The sequence below is a fragment of the Vombatus ursinus genome, unplaced genomic scaffold, assembly GCF_900497805.2.
Source record: "Vombatus ursinus unplaced genomic scaffold, bare-nosed wombat genome assembly UNPS02011700.1, whole genome shotgun sequence".
Classification (NCBI taxonomy): domain Eukaryota; kingdom Metazoa; phylum Chordata; class Mammalia; order Diprotodontia; family Vombatidae; genus Vombatus; species Vombatus ursinus.
The window spans coordinates 5,584,506-5,604,491 of NW_020951478.1; the positions used below are offsets into that span (position 1 = coordinate 5,584,506).

The 19,986-nt window shown below is 39.4% G+C and overlaps 1 protein-coding gene across 1 annotated transcript in view; it reads left to right on the forward strand.

Moving 5' to 3' along the window:
* Positions 1–1,468: 1,468 nt before the first annotated feature.
* The window catches only part of NEK5 (NIMA related kinase 5), a 75,860-nt gene continuing 57,342 nt past the window's right edge, over positions 1,469–19,986 (forward strand). Inside the window, exons 1-3 of the mRNA XM_027856913.1 lie at positions 1,469–1,482; positions 3,617–3,770; positions 14,439–14,535. Coding sequence (XP_027712714.1) covers positions 3,654–3,770; positions 14,439–14,535 — 214 coding nt within the window. The 5' untranslated portion in view covers positions 1,469–1,482; positions 3,617–3,653. The remainder of the gene's footprint in view (positions 1,483–3,616; positions 3,771–14,438; positions 14,536–19,986) is intronic.

The following is a 19,986-nucleotide window of genomic DNA, read 5'->3' on the forward strand; positions in this document are numbered from 1 at the left end:
TTTTTTGATCATGTACAGGTGTTCGCCTAATTCATATTTTTCCTCAGGTGCTTGATCTAAATGTGTAATCTTTGTCCAGAGACAAAGGTGTTACTAAAACAACTGAATCATATTCATATTAGCATTTTCACTATAAATGAAACAAGTAACTGGAAAAGGAGAGGGGGCAGGTTGTGTAGTGAGAGGGATGATAGAGTCTAACAGTTCATGTCCATATGTGTATGATATTGCCGCTGCCTCAGTTACTGCAGGGCTGGGTCCTGAAGGTAACTCCTTGAGTGTTGATTCTGGGCTGGTTGTAAAGTCCATCATGTAAAAAAAATTAATTCCTGGATGGCTCACATTCCTGACCCTTCAAAACTCACAAGGTCACAGCCTCTAATCCCTTCATCTAAATCTAAAGAAAAAATATTGAGCAGGCAAAGAATCGATGCCAAATTCATGGGGGCACATTTGGTCTTGGAAGGAGAGGGCCCAAAGCCTCTCCCCTTATAGGATTTCCTCTCCCCAGATCATCAAGGGAGCCAAACCAAGAGCTGAGATCTGCAGAGAGAGAGGTTAAGGCTGGTTAGGGCCAGTCCCAATTCTGCAACTGCAGCCAATCAAAAAGGCTGCTGTCCACCACAAGGTCAGCAGAACAGGTACCAATTACAGAACGTCTGTAAGTATCCTCAAATATCTTCAAGGTACTTCCATTACACCTCATTTATCATCAATGACTCTCCATTAAGTAGGCTCCCCAGCTTCTTTAACAGGTGAGTATCTGTAAATCATCTTGATTAGAATCCCACCCATAGTAGTCATTCTTTTGGGGTTTTAAGATCTCGAAGAGTACCCTATTGAAATGTAAATACAATGAGGTCTGAGTGTAACATTATATGTGTAACATTTTTACAAGAAGTGGGGAGGGGGATCTTAGGATTATAGATTTGGAGCTGGAAGAGAGACCTTAGAAGCCGTCTAGGCCAGCACCTTGGTTTCTTCGTTTTACAGATGAGGAAACTGAGGCCTAGCTAGGTTGAGTAACTTGCCCGGGGTCACACAGCAACAGAATGGATTTGAAGCCAAATTCTCTGACCCGAGATCCAGACCTTTTTCCACCACACTGTTGCCCACCTGAGAGATGTTGAGGGTGAGAGTGGAGGAGGACAGATAGAAATGTTGCCTAATTCACTACCTTTCCTGATGGGTTCTCAGGTCAAGCTTGTCCTAAAAGTTGTATTACCGGCGCTTTGCAAGGTCAGCCCAGGAGCAGGTGAGCACGGAGACTGGGGATCGATTGCTCCCTGAGCAGGTACGTTATTGCCCCGCTCTCCTGTGCAGGATGACGCCTTGGCTTTGCTCCAAGCCCCTATCAGGCATCACCTCGTCGGATTCCTCCCCACAGCCACACGGGGGCGCTGTGGGGCAAGCTAAGCGGCCAGGCTTGGGGCTCGTCTGTCGCGGCCACAGCCGCAGCCGCCTCGAAGAGAAGCTGAGCAGGTGAACTGGGGGCGAGCCCGACGTTTGTATAGGGGGGAGAGGGGGAGACGGGCGCGCTCTCGTCTGGGTTGGAAGGTGGGGCGGGGGCGGAGGAGAACCAGGCGAGGGTCGCGCCTCCAAAGGGAGACTGGGAGGCTGCAGAACTCGGTCTCCATGGCAACGGGAAACAGTCCGCAGGCACGCTACCTAGAGCTGCTGCGGGGGTCGTCCAGCGCCGGAGGCTTCGTCGCTTTCAAGCCCCAGACATAGCGTCGCCCAGATTGATGGGAAACCTCGGGTTGTCCATCCAGCAGTTTCCTTCCGGGGGTGGGGGTGGGGGATTCCAAAGAAAATAGTGACTTCCAAGCTGACACGGATTCCCCCAGGGAAGATTCCCTCTGAAAGCTTTTGAAGCATCATGGGTGGGGTTGAGGTGTGTTTGTGGGGGTTACTCCTGGGCTCAGTATCTGTGAACCTGAGCGTTGCTCCTGGGTAGCAGAGCCAGGGCACTAGGAACCACACACACACACACACACACACACACAGAGCACACAGGTAGCTCACATCCACAAATATGATTGTTTAGAAGAATGCAGGAGAACAATAAAAATACTAAAATATCAACCCCAGTTCTGTCTCTGTGTGTGTGTGTGTGTGTGTGTGTGTGTATATGTTGTTCAGTTGTTTAAGTCATATCTGATTCTTCCTGACCCCACTTGGGGTTTTCTGGACAAAGATACTGAAGTGGTTTGTCATTTCCTTCTCCATTTTGTTTTACAGCTGAGGATCTGAGGCAAACATTGTTTAGTGACTTGCCCAGGGTCACACAGCTAGTAAGTGTCTGAGGTCAGATTTGAGTTCAAGATGAGTCTTCCTGACTTTAGACCTGGCACTCCATCCACTGCATCAACTAGCTGCTATGTGTGTATATATAGTAGCAATACCATATTTCACCACATAATTGTTGCAGATTTTATGGCAAATTTTTTTTTGCAAAAAAGTGGGGTGTGACCATTATGTGTTATTTTTTTAATTGTGCCAGTATTACCTAAAAATAATTTATTACCAAACTGTCTTTGGTGTAAGATTAAGATGCATGGAATATTCGTGAATATACATTAACATTGAATATTGACAATGTGTGTGCACTGAGAATTGGGGCTTGCAATGCTCAAGAGATAAATGCATATCCTATGCCACTGGTGAATATATTGCTGCTCTGTTTACCTTTTAAGTGGCATGAAGAACAGAATCATATCATTTGAACACAATGCAATGAAAGGTTATGAACCAATCTTTGAACTGAAAACAAAACAAAACAAAACTGGGGTGCGACGATTATGTGGTAAAATGGGGTAATTATTGGGAGAATCATCAAGCTAAGGAAGTCTGTCTTATAGAAACCTTAAAAGGCAGCTAGGTCACTCAGTAGAGCATGAGCCTGGAGTCATGAAGACCTGAGTTTGAATATGATCTCAGACACTTACTAGCTGTGCGACCCTGGGCAAATCACTTAACCTGTTTTCCTTAATCCGCTGGAGAAGGTAATGACAAGTCACCCCAATATTTTTGCTAAGAAAACCCCCAAAAGAGTCATCGAGTCAGACTAAACACATCTGAACAACAGTGAAGAAAGCTTCTCCCAGCCTGACTCTCCCTTTTTGATAAATGGCTTAACTATCCTGCACTGATATATGTACATATGTGTGTGTGTATATGTGTGAAATATATCTATCAATCAGTAAATATTTATTAAGCATCTACTATGTGCCAAACACTTTTGTAAGCCTTGGGAATACAAAAAGAGGCAATACATACACGTGTGTGTGTGTGTGTGTGTGTGTGTGTGTAAGCTTATGTAGCTAATTTTCTTTATGGAAGTAAGTTTTCATTTCCATAAAGAAACTTAAATATCAGGCTGCAATTCAACTTTGGAAGGAAAGACATTTTAGCAAAATGAATCTGTTTTTAGGTATGGTGTAGCCAGGCCAGTTATCAGAGAGTCTTAGGCTGGGAGAGTTTTTCTTCCCTGAGTTTCCCATAAAATAGACTTCCTCAGTTTGCTTGCTAATGGTTCGCGGGAGGATTATTGCTACAAGCTTATTAATCATCTAATTTCCTAATCACTATAAAACATGTATGAATTATTTTTAAGATCTTTTCATTCCAGACATTTTTCTACACCAGAAACCATGGATAAATATGATGTAATTAAAATGATTGGGGAAGGAGCCTTTGGGAGAGCATTCTTAGCAAAAGGAAAGATGGACAACCAGCAATGTGTTATAAAGGAAATCAATTTAACAAAGGTAAATTTATAAAGTAAAACACTTTTAATTTATATGCTGACATTGACAATATTTGGTAATGTAGTATCAAAAAAAATTTAATCATGTATTTCAACCATTAACTGAGAAATATAACTGTATAACATGTGCTTTACATGCCATAATCATTTTGGAGCAAACCCACCTGTGTGTGCATATACACACATACACACATATACACATATATACTCATTACATATATTCATTAAATAGGACTTATTGTCAATGAGTTCATTGTGGTCAGAGTTTACATATTGGAAACATAGTATATGCTTTTCAAAGTGCTCTGGCGTGTCATTATGACAGTATAGGATTCCTTACCATATAATGGTATTCGCAGAATCACAAAAGGTCAGAATTAGAACGTACCTTAGAGAGCAGCTAGCCGAACCCAGACTCCTCTGTACAATACTTCTAAGAAAAAATCCTCTGTTCTTCACTCAAATATCTTAAGTGAACGAAAACCCACTGATGAGTCAGTCAATGTGTATTTATTAAGTACTTAGTATGGGCTTGGTGCTGTGCTAAGACTTGGGGATGCAAAGAAAGGTTAAAATAGTCTCCGCCCTGGAGGAGCTCACATTCTAATGAGGGAGAGAACATATGGATGTTGAGTAGGTAGAGTAGATGGAAGGTGATCTCAGAGACAAACACCTCCTGCAGAAGATGGGATTTGAGCTGTCTTGAAAGAAACCTGTGAAACTAAGAGGTGGAAGTGAGGAGTGAAAGTATTCTATATCTGAAGGACAGCCAATGTATAGGCACAGAGATGAGTGTGTGAGGAACAGCAGATAGGCCAGTATCTGGATCAAAGAAACATGGAGGGAAGGTTAAGACTGGAGAGGTAGGAAAGGGTCAGGTTATAAAGAACTTTAAACGCTAAGCAGAGGTTTCTATATTTAATCCAGGAAGTAACAGGGAACCACTGGAGCTCACTGAGTGGGGGAGGGGCAGGGTGACATGGGCAGACCTTTTTTTTTAATAGTATTTTATTTTTTTCCAAATTACATATAAAGACAATTTTTAACATTCTTTTATAAAATTTTGAGTTCCAAATTTACTCCTTCCTTCCTTTCCCTCCTCCCTCCCAAAGATAGTAATTTGATATAAGTTGTACATGTGCAGTCATGTAGAACCTATTTCCATTCTAGTCGTGTTGTGAAGGAAGAAACAGTTTGCAGAGGGAAAAAAAACCCACAAAAAATAAAGAAAGTGAAAATAATATGCTTCAATCTGTATTCAGACTCCATCAATTCTTTCTTTGGATGTGGGTAGCATTTTCCACAAGTGTTTTAGAATTGGGCAGCCTTTTTTTTTTTTTTTAAGGAAAATCACTTTGGCAATTGAGTGGCAGTTGGATTGGAGTAGGGAGAGATGTTAAAAAGGGAGACTAATTAGTTTGTTGTTGTTGTTTTCAGTCATGTCTGACTCTTCATGACCCTATATGGGGTTTTCCTGGCAAATATACTAGCGTGGCTTGCCATTTCCTTCTCCAGCTAATTTTACAGATAAGGAAACTGAGGCAAACAGGATTAAGTGGCTTGCCCAGGGTCATACAGCTAGTAAGTGTTTGAGGCCATATTTGAACTCAGGAAGATAAGTCTCCTGACTTCAGGCCTGGCACTCTAGTCACTGCACCAAATAGCTACCCAATTTGTAGGTTATTGCAGTATTCCAGGTGAGAGATAATAAGGGCCTGAACTAACGTAATGGCTGTGGGGGTGCAGAGAAGGGGGATATATATATATATATATGTATGTAGGTACGTATGTATGTATGTTGTAAAGGTAGAAGTGACAAAATTTGGCAATGGGTTGGATATGTTAGATGAGTTAGAGTGAGAAGTCAAAGATGACACCTAGTTATGAGTCTAGGTAACTTTGAGGATCGTGGTGCCCTAGACAGTAATAGGGAGATTGGAAGATGGGAAGATTTAGGTAGAGAAAGAAAAGTTCTGTTTTGGGCATGTTGAGTTTGAGATGCCTATGGGATGTCTAGTTACAGCTGTCCAAAAAGTAATTGGTGACGTGAGACTTGAGAATCAAGAGAGACATCTTCACAGAAATAATGGAACCCATGACAACTGATGGGATCACCAAGGCAGCTGATTATATTTTTGGATAGCTTTGTTAGGAAGTCTTTCCCTATATTCAACTTAAAATTTTCTCTCTGACGTCTTTACTTGGTTACTAGTTCTGTCTTCGGAGGTCACGCAAGACTTTATTTAATCTCTTTCCTGAATGGTAACCCTTTATATACTTGATGATACCTATTCTGTTCTCCCTGAGTCTTCAGTTCTCCAGGCTAAACATCCTCACTTCCTTTATTCAACTTATTCCAACATTTGAGCCTATTAAAATCATTTTGGATACTAATCCTGTCATTCAGGATGTTAACTATCCATCTCTAACTCTGTGTCATCTTCAGATTTGATAAGCATGCCATCTATGTCTTCATCTAAATCGTTAATAAAAATAATGAATAGCATATGACTGAGGACAGCTCCCTGGAGGGACTCTCCTAGAAATTTTACATTGTTTCCGATGAACCATTTTTTTTTGCATACTCTTTGGGTTCAGTTATTCAATTCAGAATTCACTCAACTGTACTACCATTGCACCAGATGTCTTCTTATCCACAGTAATAGTATGAGAAATTTTGCTAAATGCCTGCTAGAAGTCCAGGTTAAACCATATGTACAATATTCCCCTGAGCTATCAGCTTAGGAACTGTGAAAAGCGAAAATGAGGAGTCTGACATGATCATTTCCTTGGGTTTTTTTTCCCACAGTTTAATATAATTGGATTCTTCCATGTGAATTATTTTTTAAGCATTTTTCTTATCTTTTATCTTTAAATCACTTTAATTTCCTAAAACATACTTCCCTCCCTCCCCTACCCATTGAGCCATCCCTTGTAACAAAAAATAAAAAAGGAAAGTAGCTTATCAAAACTGACCAACACACAACTGACCTGTTCTTGTTTGACATCACAGCTTCCTTTTCAAGATGTTCACACACAATTTTTAAAGTAATACTTACAAGGGCTTTGTCAAAATTTTGAGTCAAGCTTATCAGCTTATTGTGTGCCAATTCCACTATCTTCCTTTTTTTCTTAGAAAATTGGTATAACATTTTTCCTTCTTTTTTTCCTGAGGCACCTTCTGGCCAGCTCTTCCAGTGCCCTGGGCCTGATTAGCTGAACTCATCCTGGGAAGCTAAGTGCTCTCATTATTTACTTAATTATCTTGGGTTTCAATTTTAATTATTTTGTTGAATAGAATTGAATTTCATATTAACCATTTCTTTTTGTTTGGTCCTTTTGAATCCAAACACCATTCTCCTTGGGCCGGAAAAATAAAAGCTGAGTTGAGGTAATTTTCCCTTATCTATATCATCTGTTGTCACTGCCCCACTTACCCTAAGCATCAATCTTTTCCTGCATTTGTGCCCTTGAGCCCTATACCCTTCCATGTTTCCAGTTCTTTGCCACTACAAAAATGTAGCCATAAATATTTTTGCACATATTGGCCTTTTCCATCTTTCTTTGATCTCTTTGGGGTATATTTCTCTTGATCCCATCCATCCATCTATCTATCTATCTATCTATCTATCTATCTATCTATCTATCATCTGTCTGTCTGTCTGTCAATCTAGCTATCTGTCTGTGTATCCTCTATCTATGATCTATCTCTGTTTCTATTTATCTATCATCTATCTATCTATATCTCTGTCTCTATCTAGATCTATCTCTATTTATCTCTATCTGTATCTATCCATCTCTATTTATATCTATCTATGTATATATACTCTCTTTTCTGAATTCCAATCATTATCAGCTGCCTCCAGGACACCTTCCCTTGGATGCTCTATAGGCATCTGGACAAGCATAAAGCACCTTGCCTCCTAAGCCATGTCATTTCTATCCCCGCAACATCTTTCTCATCCATCTGTTTACTCACTTGGCCATCACCCTAGTTTAGGTCCTTATCATTTCTCACCTGGATGATGGCCATGATATCTTAATTGAACTCCCACCTTCCAGTGTCTCTCTTCTTCACTCCAGCCTCTGAGTAGCTGCCAAAGTAATCCTCCAAAAGTATAGGTCTAACTGTACAACTCTCCTGCTCAGAAATCTTCAGTGCTTCCTTATTTAAGCTTCTAGGATAAAATGCAAACCTGGCATTTAAAGTCCTTCATAAGCTTACCTTTTGAGACATATCTCATGTGATTCCTTTTCATATGCCCCTACATTCCAGCCAAATTGGCTTACTTGCTAATCTTCAAATTTAGCATTCGATTTCCTTCTTCCATGTTTTGATTCAGGTGGTCCTCTCTGCATGTAATGCACTCCCTTCACCTCTAACTTCTTTTGAGGCTCATTTCACATAGCAATCCCAGTACCCTTTGGGAAGCCTTTCTTGATCCCCTTAGTTAGTGCTCAATCCAACAACCGATTATCAAGTATTAACTCACCTTCTTATTTGTTTGGATACCTAAGATCCAAACCTAAAATGTAATCTATTTTAGGGCAGGGATAATTTCTGCAAATAATATGTCCATATAAATGTTTGTTCAATTGAATTGGATTAAATTCTCCAATATCCTCCTAATATAGCTTAAAAAATATTCCTTTTTGGTTGTCCTCAGTGTTCATTACCATTCTTAGCTCATTCTAATCTTCTGACTCTTCATTGGACATAAAAGTAATTTTTATTGAGATTATATGTATATATATATATATATATATATATATATATATATATATATATAGAGTTAGGTTTTTTTTGGTGAAGCAGTTGGGGTTAAGTGATTTGCCCAGGGTCACACAGCTAGTAAGTGTCAAGTGTCCAAGAGGCTGGATTTGAACTCAGGTCCTCCTGACTCCAAGGCCACAGCTCTATCCACTGCACCACCTACCTGCCTGATATATTTTGTTTTTACATCTCCTACATTTCCCAGTGTATCTTTCCCTTCCTCTTTCAAAGTTTCCTTTTGGAACCATTTTATTCTTCCTCCAATACCTGCCCTTGTTGCTATTTTAAGTACGTAAATGAAACAAACAAACAAACCATCCCTCTAAATCTGTAGTGGTTGATGAGTTCCCTGTGCATCCACATCTGTTTCATCATTCATTTCTCCCTTCTCCTCTTCATCAGGATTATTTCTTTCTATATTTTCAAAATTTTATTCCTGAGAGTTTCTTATCCTCCCTGGGCTGGTTTCCTCTACAGAATTTTAGTTCATGGAATCCTATCCTATCTTGGAACCCTTTGAAATGGAACCCTTTGAAATTTGCTTTCCCAAAATCTAGGCTGCAGGTTAGGCTATGGTTCAGTGGATAGAGTGTTGGACCTGGTGTCAGGAAGACCTGAGTTTAATTCTGTCATCAGACATTTAACTAGCTGTGTGGTCCTGGGCAAGTCACTTCATCTTTGTTTGCCTCCATTTCCTCATCTGTAAAATGGGGTTCATAATATCCTTTATCTCCCAGGATTGTTGTGAGCATCAAATGAGATAATATTTGTAAGGTGCTTTGAAAATCTTAAAGCACTGTCTAAATGCTAGTATTATTATTATTATTATTTATCACAAATTATAAGACAAGGGAGTATTTCCTCCCAAGATTTCCATTATTTCTACTGCAGTGAATTTTGACTTACTGACCAGAATCCAGTCCATAACAACTTTTCCCCCTCATTGCTTTTTCTACTTTTTAAAGAATGAAATTTTTCTCCACTTAAAGCAAGCCAACAATTTGCTACTTTTTTTTTTTAACTACTTTTAGGCGGTTGGGATTAAGTGACTTGCCCAGGGTCACACAGCTAGTAAGTGTCAAGTGTTTGATCTGAGGCTGGATTCGAACTCAGGTCCTCCTGACTCCAAGGCCCGAGTTCTATCCACTGCGCCACCTAGCTGCCCTACTTTGTTTTTAAAAGGCAGAGAAAATACTCTAGCAGATGTCCAAATGATTGACGTCCAGAATGACTCCTAAATCACCTCTTTCTGCTAGACTCATAATCTATTTCTTGCATTTTTCATCTATTTCTTCCTTTTGTCCTGTTGTTAGAAGGCAGATGCAGGCTGGACCCAGTGCATGAGGCTTGTTACTGCGAGGAGAAGTAGGGCTTCCTTCTAACAGTTATGGAGCATGGATTTCCTGGGACTGGAGTAAAAGAGGGTCAGGAAATATGGATCATTCACAGGTAGTTGTTTTGTTTTTTTTTAAGGCAATTGGGGATAAGTGACTTGCCCAGGGTCACACAGCTAGTAAGTGTCTGAGGTCAGATTTGAACTCATGTCCTCCAGACTCCGGAGCTGGTGCTTTATCCAACTGTGCCACCTAGCTGCCCCAGTAATTCACTTTTGAATTGTTGGCTTCTGACCCTACCACATGCTTGAACATGCTCTCCCAAAAATTGCCAGTGGTCTTTTCACTGCTAAGTCTGATGACCTTTTCTTTATGTGACTTCGTCCTTAACTACTACCACTTTTGACATGATCAGCTCTCTCCATCCTGTTTTTTGTGACATTGTTCTCTCCTTGTCCTCCTCCTACCTCTCTGACTATCCCCTTCAGTCCCTTTTGCTGCATCATTAACTCCCTCCGATCAGGGAGGCTGTCCTGGGACCCTTTTTTCTTTTCCCTCTAGACCCCCTCTTGTGATGATTTCATCAAATCCTGTGGATTCAATTATCATCCTTACGCAAATAACTCCCAGACTATTTGGCACTTAAAGCCCGTCTTAATCTGGATCTAGATTACCTTCCCAGATTTATTTCACATTCCTCCCCTTCAGGTACTACATAGTATGTCCAGCCAAATGGCATTATTTGCTGTCCCTTGAACTTGGCATTCCATCTCCTTTCTTCCTGCCTCTGTCTTAGCCATTCCTTATGCCTCAAATACACTTCATCCTCACCCCAGTTGGGTGTAAACTCCTATAACTTTGGTTCTTGCATCTCTCTGTCCTGTAGCATCTCCTTTTTTTTTTTTTTTTTACATTTTTTTTCTTTTTTGGGCAATTGGGGTTAAGTGACACTTGCCCAGGGTCACACAGCTAGTACGTGTCAAGTGTTTGGTCTGAGGCCGGATTTGAACTCGGGTCCTCCTGACTTCAGGGCCGGTGCTCTATCCACTGTGCCGCCTAGCTGCCCCATGTAGCCTCTTGTACATAAGTCCGGAATAGGAATGGGATGGGCCTATGATTTCATTGACTTAGGAAGCTCTTGGTGAAGGATTTCCTCTAGTAATATGGATTGGCACCTTCTCTGCAGTTTATAGTCTTAGAGAGTGTCTGATGGGTTAAGTGATTTGCCCAGGGTCACACAGCCAGTACATGTTAGAGGCAAGATTTGAACCCAGGCCTTTCTGGGTATAGAGTCAAGCTTTATATCTACTTCGAATTGAATTTTGACTCTTGAGTGCTGTGCTATTTCCATTGTCCTAGCTGCTGCTCCATTGGTTCCCTAATATTCTGACTGCTCTTTTGCCTTTTCCTCAATTTTTCAATTTTACTGAAACCATATTTTTCCTTTTGCCTAAGCTTTTGATTAATTCCTCTTTCCTTATTATTGATAATTTTAATTAGATGGTTTTCAATTGAGTAAAATACTTTGGGTTATAATTTTTTAATGTTATACCAAATGAGGTTGTGTTGATTCTCAATATCTACACATTTCTGTGAGAGGTTAGTCATTGGTGATTATTAGCTTTGTCATAATAATGTTTTTGTTGTTTTGATGGAGTTTATTTTGTTTAGCAGGAAATACCATTGTTCACAGTAAGAAGAATTTCCCCAGTGCTATGTTAGTGACTTAATAGAATGCCCTGAGCACAAGCAAGCTGTATCTTTCTTACAGAGCAAGACCGGACCAACTGTTCTTACTTTGGAAGAAACACCTGTGTAACCTTATTCCAGTAATTAGGGAAATGCTAGCTCTGTTATTTCTCCAAAGTGCATGCTGTGTGTTTTCAGTAATAGGTAGAATTTTACTCCCACACTCCAAAATACAAATTTTTGTTTATTTCAATACATCATGTTACATTAAAGTTTGATTGAAAAATTGCTCATCTAAAGTCATTAAGATAAGAATGAGAAATCTTTGGAGACAAGTGATTGTGAAACATCTGTTCACAAATATAGGACAGAATCACTTCATTGAGGCAAAAGTTAGAGAGAGGGCTAAAGTAAGATGGCAAGAGGCATATTTTATTCCCAGGCAAGAAAATCTAGATGAAAAAACTATAATCTCAGCATCTCAAGGGATCTTGGAGGCCATCCAATCCAATCAGAACCTGAACAAGAATTATCTCCTGGACATATTCCACAAATCTTCCTCTAGCCTCTTCTTGAAGACTTCTAGTGGTGAGGAGCTCACTACCTCCTGAGGCAGCCCATTTAGAATTTGGATAGCTTTGTCACTTTTTTTTTCTTATATTGAGCTGAAATTTGCCTCTTCACAGTTCTGTCTCTTGTGGTCAAGCAAAACAAGTATTCTTCTTTGACAAGACAGTCCTCTATTTGAAAGCAGCTCTTTGTCTTCTCTTCTGGTTAAACACTGCTAATTCTTTCAAACCCCTTAGTATGATTTCAAGTTCCCTCACCATCCTGGTTACCTTTTTTTTTTGGTGGGGTGAGAACCCCAGCAGCATAATATGCATCCTAAGGGCTAAGATTCATTTTCATTTTTGTATATGCATTTCCTGGCACATAGTAGATGCTAAATAAGTAGATGCCTGTTAATTGATCTGTTGATTGGTAATCAATTAAAAATCCTAGGTCTTTTTCACACAAACTGTCATCTAGTCATGCCTTCTTAATTCTGTACTTTGTGCTCTTGGTTTTTTGAATCCAAATTTGGCACTTTGCACCTTTCCCTTTTAGCTTTCCCCTTCTTAGATTCAGCCCATTATTCTAGCCAAATGAGATCTTCCCAGATGTCAGTTCTGTCAGCCAATATGTGTCCCAGCTTTGTGCCATCTGCAAACTTGATAACTGCACCATTTATGATTTCATCCAAATCTTTAATAAAAATGTGAAAGTAATAACAATGGAAAAAAAACTCTTGGGGTATGGTTGTTCAGATAGTTTTGAATCCACCTAACTAGATTAACATCTAACCCATATTTTCCCATTTTGCCTGAAAAAATAACCCGTAGACTTGTAAAATACTCTGCTGAATTCTATGGTTGTACCAATATAGTGATTATCAAAAAAGGAAGTGAGGTTAGTCGGACTTTTTGTTGATCAGTCCAAGCTGGTTCATAGTGATTACTGCTTTACTTTAGGGGCTCACAAATCATCCCTTTAATAATGAATATGAGACAACCAGAGAAAGAACTATGGAGTCTGAATGCAAATCAAAGCATACTCTTTTCTCTTTGTTTTGTTTGTTTTTTTTCTTTCTTGTGGTTTTTTCCCTTTTGTTCCGATTCTTCTTTCACAACATGACTAATGTGGAAATATGTTTAATATGATTGTACATGTATAGCCTATATCAGATCACATGCTGTCTTGGGGAAGGGGGAGGGGAGGGAGGGAGAAAAAAATTTGGAACTCACAATCTAATAGAAATGAATGTTGAAAACCATCTTTACATGTAATTGGAAAGAATAAAATACTGTTAAGTGGAAAAAAAATAATGAATGTGAGAATTTTATCCAGAGTTAAAGAATCATCTTGATCTCATTAGATTTATATTTATATGTGTAACCAACTGTTTTTTTTTTCCCTTTCAACAACAAGAAACATTTATTAAGCACTTACCATGTGCCAGGCACTATGTTAAGCACTGAGGATACAAAGAGAGACAAAATCACAGTCCCGGCCCTCAAGGAGCATATATTCTAGTGGTGGAAATAACAGATAAATAGCTGTGTTCATACAAGGCATATAATGAGATGGAAGACCAGGAAAGGCTTCTGCAGAAAGGAATTTGAGCTGAGTCTTGAAGGAAGTCAGAGAAACAGAGACAGAGGAGACCCAACCTGGGGAATAGCCAGTGAAAAGGAGATCAAGTGTTGTATTTGAGGAAGAAGAACATCAAGTAGTCCAGCACTGTTGGAGCAAAATAAAGTACTTGGGGGGAGTAGAGTGTGAAATGACTGGAAAAGTTCGGGTCCTCTAGTATGAAAACAGGAAATGGGCAGGACAGAATAGCTGAGCTCACTGAGGAAGGGAGGGTGTCATGGAGCTTGAGAGATAACAACCATCAGCATCTGCATTGCTGCCTGACACTTTTCAGTGTCTTTTTTTTTTTTGTATATTACATTTTTTCCCAAGATTCTTTTTTTTTTGTTTGCACAAGATGAGCAAGTATAGAAATAACTCCAGCAGATGCAATATCTTCTCATTAATATTCATAGCAATATAAAAAGGCTTCTCCAGAAATATTAGTTTTCTTCATAATAACTATAACAAATACTTATCCATTTGCCTACTATGGGTTGGCCAATATACTAGGCTTTGCAAATTAAAAGGAGGGACACAGTCCACAGGGTGCTGATTGGGGGTGTGGCAGGGAATAAACACTTGTAATATCTTTAAACCAGGTGTGTTCCTTGTTTTTGTTTGTTTGTTTGTTTTTTTCATTTAAGCTAAAAAAATAAAAACCAAAGAACCAAAACTTTATTTTTAAAATCTAATTTAGATGCCTCATCGAGAAAAAGAAGCTTCAAAGAAAGAAGTCATTCTTTTGGCAAAGATGAAACATCCAAATATTGTAAAATTCTTCACGTCTCTTCAAGGTTTGTTTTTTTTTTTCTCAGATTTATAGGTGCATATATATTGTGTTGTTTAGGCAGCAGTTCCTGAAAGCTGTGACTAAATCAAGTTTTTATAAGTTGAATAATTTCTCCCATTCACCTTACATTTCAAGGGCTACTTTATCTTAGTTTCTGATTTATTGAACTTCAGTTGGCAATGGTTCCTAGAATTATTTTAATTCTAAATTTCTGTGCTGCCTCCTGACTTCAGTAAGTACCAAGCACAGTGCTTTGCACACAGAAGTCACTTAATAAATGTACATTGAAAAAATTAACAAATAACCATCTGCCAAGACTGTTCCCCATGGCACAGGAGATAGATCACTGCAACTGGAGTCAGGAAGACTTAATTTCAAATCTAGCCTCAGACACTAGTTATGTGACACTTGGCAAGTCCTTAACCTTTGTCTGTCTTAGCTTCCTCATCTGTAAAATGGGGATGATAATAATAGCACTTATTTCCCACTGTTGTTGTGAGGATTAAATGACATAATTGTGAAACACTTAGCACAGTGCCTGGTACATGGTAAGCACTATATAAATATTAGCTGTCGTTATTATTAAAAGCTTAAATGTTCTATGGGATGCTATTATTTAAAGAAAATCCTATAGTGAATATTATGGAATTACTATGCTATGCATTATATTATACTGGGCAGCTAGGTGTTGCAGAGGATAAAGCATTGGGATTAGAATCAGAAAGACTCATCTTCCTGAGTTCAAATCCGGCCTTGGACACTTACTAGCTGTGTGACCCTGGGCAAGTCACTTTATCTCATTTACCTCAGTTTCCTCATCTGTAAAATAAGCTGGAGAAGGAAATGGGAAACCACTCCAGGGTCTTTGCCAAGAAAACCCCAAATGGGGTCACGAAGAGCCTCAAACGACTGAACAACAACAAAAACATAGAGTTTTTGTGAAACTCTGTCTTTAATTCAAGTAGCGGACTAGCCAGTCCATCCAGGCTGTCCTCCATGCCTAGAATACACTCCCTTACCTCTCCTCAGAATCCCTCATAATTTTCCAAGGCTGAGCTCAACTGCCACCTCCCACACATATCCAACCTTCTTTCTACTCGCTATAGCACCTTCTGCCTTGTGATGTAGGTATTTGTGTTTGTCCCACCCCTCGTCCAAGATGATAAACTCTGTGAAGTCAAAGAAAGATTGTATCCTACTCATCCTGTATATCTTTGCATCCCTCACAATGTATATAGTATGCATTCAGTAATAACAGTAACAGCTTACATTTTTAGATGGTGTGTCTCAGAAACCTTAATGTGGCCTTAAGCTCATCAGAGCTTACAAAGTGATATATCCCTTTGTACAGAAGACAAAGAATGCAAACTCATTAGAGCTTAAGATCACACTAACACTCCTGGGACATATTGTATTAGTGCGTATTTGATGAGAGCAAATTTTAAGGAGGAAAAAGAGGAAAGAAATAGAGTGAGTGATAGTAGAGCAGGAAGAGGGAAGTTGTTTAGTCATTTCAGCTTCGTGGCCCCTTTTGAGGTTTTCTTGGCAAAGATTTTGCCATTTCCTCCTCCAGCTCATTTTACAGATGAGGAATCTAAGGCAAACAGGGTGAAGTGACTTGCCCAGGGTCACACAGCTAGCAAGTGTCTGAGGCTGGATTAGAACTCAGGAAGATGAGTTTTCCTGACTCTAGGCCAGCACTCTATCCACGATGCCACCTAGCTGCCCCAAAAGGGAAGTAGAAAGGGAAAAAATGGGGGAGGAAGAAGAGGTGCTTTCCCCAGCCCACCCTCCCAGGATTTTTTGGACTAAAGAGTGGGGAACAGTGCTCCCACCTCATTCATTCACTCATATGGTGGTTAGTGAACTGGATTTAGAGTCAGAAATATGGGCTTGAATGTGAACTTGACCACTTACTTACTACCTGGGCAAGTTATCTAACCTTTTTTCAGCCTCATTTTTCCTATCTGTACAATGAGATGGTAGAGAACTAGAGAGGCAGTTAGCTACCTCTCTATTAGTTCTCCTTTTCCTTCTTCTCTTCTACCATTTTCCTTTAGGCTATATTTATTTCTATTTCATTCTTTCTCTTCCTCTTCCTGCTGTTCCTTCTGCTTGAAATTTGTTCTCACCAAATACATGCTAAATTTGAACAATCTGTTGGATGATATACAATGCTGAGCCTCTAATTAATGCAAACTTTTATTTATATTAAATACTTTTTAATATAGGGGCAATGTGATTAATTTTCTGTCCACCCTTATTCTTACATCTATATTGCTCACCCCCACTCATACATCTGTATTGGTCATCCCCATCTTTATCTATATTGCTCACCCCCAGTCATATATCTGTATCGGCAGATCATGAAAATTTGGATAACTTAAAAGTAACTCTTCTTTGGCAAAATGTTGGGGACCCTTGGCTTAAGTAGGGGTTCTTAATTTGGGATTCATGAACTTGATTTTTTAAAAAATATTTTGGTACTTATTTTTCAATATAATTGAAAATTCCTTTGTAATGACAATTACTTTATGATCCTATGTATTTTGTTTTATGCATTAAAAATATTATTCTGATAAAGGATTCACCAAACTCCCCAAGGGATCCATGCCACAAGGAAGTTAAGAAGCCCTGGACTAGAGCGAAAAGTCCAAGCTTGTTAGTCTGCTATTCAAAGCCCTCCACCATTTGGCCTCAAACCTATCATTTTCCTTGACTGTCCTTCTACCTCTCTACAGGAACTCTGAACTCTAGACATCCAAATTTCCTGGAATTTCTTGTCTCCATGTCTTTATAATGCCTTCACCCTCCTTTTTGCCTCCTAATCTTTTAAGACCCAATTTAAATGCTACATTTTCCATCCTGGCCTAAAACATTATCTTTTCTGAATTTCTGCAGCACTTTCTGCCCATTTTGAGGCAGAGTACATGGTAGATGGATGGTTGGACTTGAAATTGCCAGACATGCATTTGAATCCTACCTCCTACAACTTACTAGCTCTGTGACTTCCTGCAAGTTACTTACCTACTCAATCTTAGTTTTTTTAGCTGTAAAATTGGAATGATGAAAGCATCTACCTCACAAGGTTGTTGTAAGGATCACAGGAAATAATATATGTAAAGTGCTTTGTAAACCTTAAAATCCATATAAATGTCAGCCATTATTATTATTAGCTAGATGTCACAGTGGATGGGGTGCTGGACCTGGAGTCAGGAAGACAGTTCAAATCTGACCTCAGACATTTACCACCTGTGTGACCCTGGGCAAGTCACTTAGCTTCTGTTTGTCCCAGTTTCCTCAACCACAAAATGGGGAAGATAATAGCACCCACCTTACAGAGTTGTCATGAGGATCAAATGAGATAGCATTTGGGAAAAAAAAAACAATTAAAAAAACCTCTTAGCACAGTGCCTGATACATAGGGAATGGTATGTAAATCCTTATTTCCCTTCTCTTTGTGATCTTGTGAATTTTAGCTGAACTGCTAATTTTAGTCCTGACTAGTGCAGAAGTGGTGTTATTGTGTTGCTTTTCAGTTGGTGTCAGACTCTTCCGGGGTTTTCTTGGCAAAGATACTGGAGTGGTTTGCTATTTCTTTCTCTAGCTCATTTTACAGATGAGAAAACTGAGGCAAACAAGGTCAAGTGACTTGCCCAGGGATACCCAGCTAGTAAATGTCTGAGGCCAGATTTGAACTCAGGAAAATGAATCTTTCCAACTCCAGGCCTGACTGTCTAGCTGTACCACCTAGCTGTCCCCTGAGTGTAGAAGTACCTGTATGATTAAATCACACTACTATATTTAACTTGACCCATACTCTACAATGCAGTGACACTGATTGTCTTATTGTTTCTCACACAACACTGCATCTCCTGACTTTGTACCTTTCCATTGACTGTTCTCCATGCCTGGGATGTTTTCCCTCTTTGTCTCTGCCTCGTGGCTTCCTTTAAGATTCAGCTCAACTCCCACTTTTTGTAAGAGGCCTTTCCTAGTGTTCTCTATTACTAATGCTTTTCTTCTGAAATTTTCCAATCCATCTTCTCAAGCCCGAGTTAGATATCACAGCCACCCTGTTTTCTCAAGCTGGTAATGACATACCCCTCAGAGCTCACATAAAACTTTTTTAAAATTCTCTAATGCAATTATCATTTAATAGGATTAGGGACTGGACTTGTGATTTCAGTGGTATTGGGAACTCATGGATGAAGAGACCCATTTTCCATCAATGCAGGTTGGCACCTTCTGAGTTGTTCAGGTTCACACAGCCAGTCCATGTCAAATCTAGATCTTCCTGGGTTTCAAAATAAACTCAATGTTTATGATACCATACTGCTTCTCATGATTTAATATTGTATATTATACCTTTCTGTGTTGCTATCACATTCAATTATATTCTAAATTCCTCTACCAAATTATAAGTTCTTTGAAAGTGGGAACTGTATCATCTAAGCTTTGTATCTCCCCTTGCACCTAGCACCTAGCACAGGGCTCTGAATAAACAAGGTACTTAAAGAACATTTGTTTTTCTGAGAGACAGACAGACAGACAGACAGAGGCAGGGAGACAGAGGCAGGGAGACAGAGAGAGAGAGACAGAGAGAGAGAGACAGAGAGAGAGAGAGAGAGAGAGAGAGAGAGAGAGAGAGAGAGAGAGAAAGCACAGAAATTTCTCCATATCTCTCCAATTTAGTGCTTGTGCAATAACTTTTTTTGGGGGGGAGGGGGGACCTAAGCATAGGAATTTTTGTAAATCCCTTTTAAAATTTAATTTTATTAGATTTGGCTTATTATTCTAGACTATTGAGATCTTTTTGGATTCCTATTCTTTACTGGCTGTATTAGCTATCCCTCCCAGCTTTCACATTGTCTGCAAATCTGATGCACATACTAAATATCAATTTCTCTCACTTATCCATTCCTGAAGTAAGCCCAACTGTTATTTATGCATATGCTACTAAAATCAGGCTGTTCACCTGATGGGAGCTATCATGATGGAAGCACAGTACCTGGGAAGAAATAACAAGCCTCCTATAGAGGACTTACCCCTAATCTCAACCTTTGTTCAATGATAGGAGCATAACTTTTTTTTGCAAATGCAGGAAAAAAATGATAAAAGGGCATCATGAATATAATTACAGACCCTCTACTACAGTATTCCTGAAATACCTCATTATGATATAGAGGTGGCCTGATTTCTGGAAGGTTCTCTCAGCAACCTCATGCTCTGACAATTCTCACCAATGCAGAAAGGTTTTGAATATGGGCTCAGTGATGGACTGTATGCCTATTAGATTTAAGGATCAACTTAGCCAAGTTCATAGAAGCTGAGCACTACAAGGTTGGTTAAAAGGTGTCAGAGATTTTTGGCCAAAACCATTCATTAAACCTTCTAACAAGGCAAAGAGTGATTTTGAGCTAAACCAGTACAGGGAGTACACACACTAATTCAC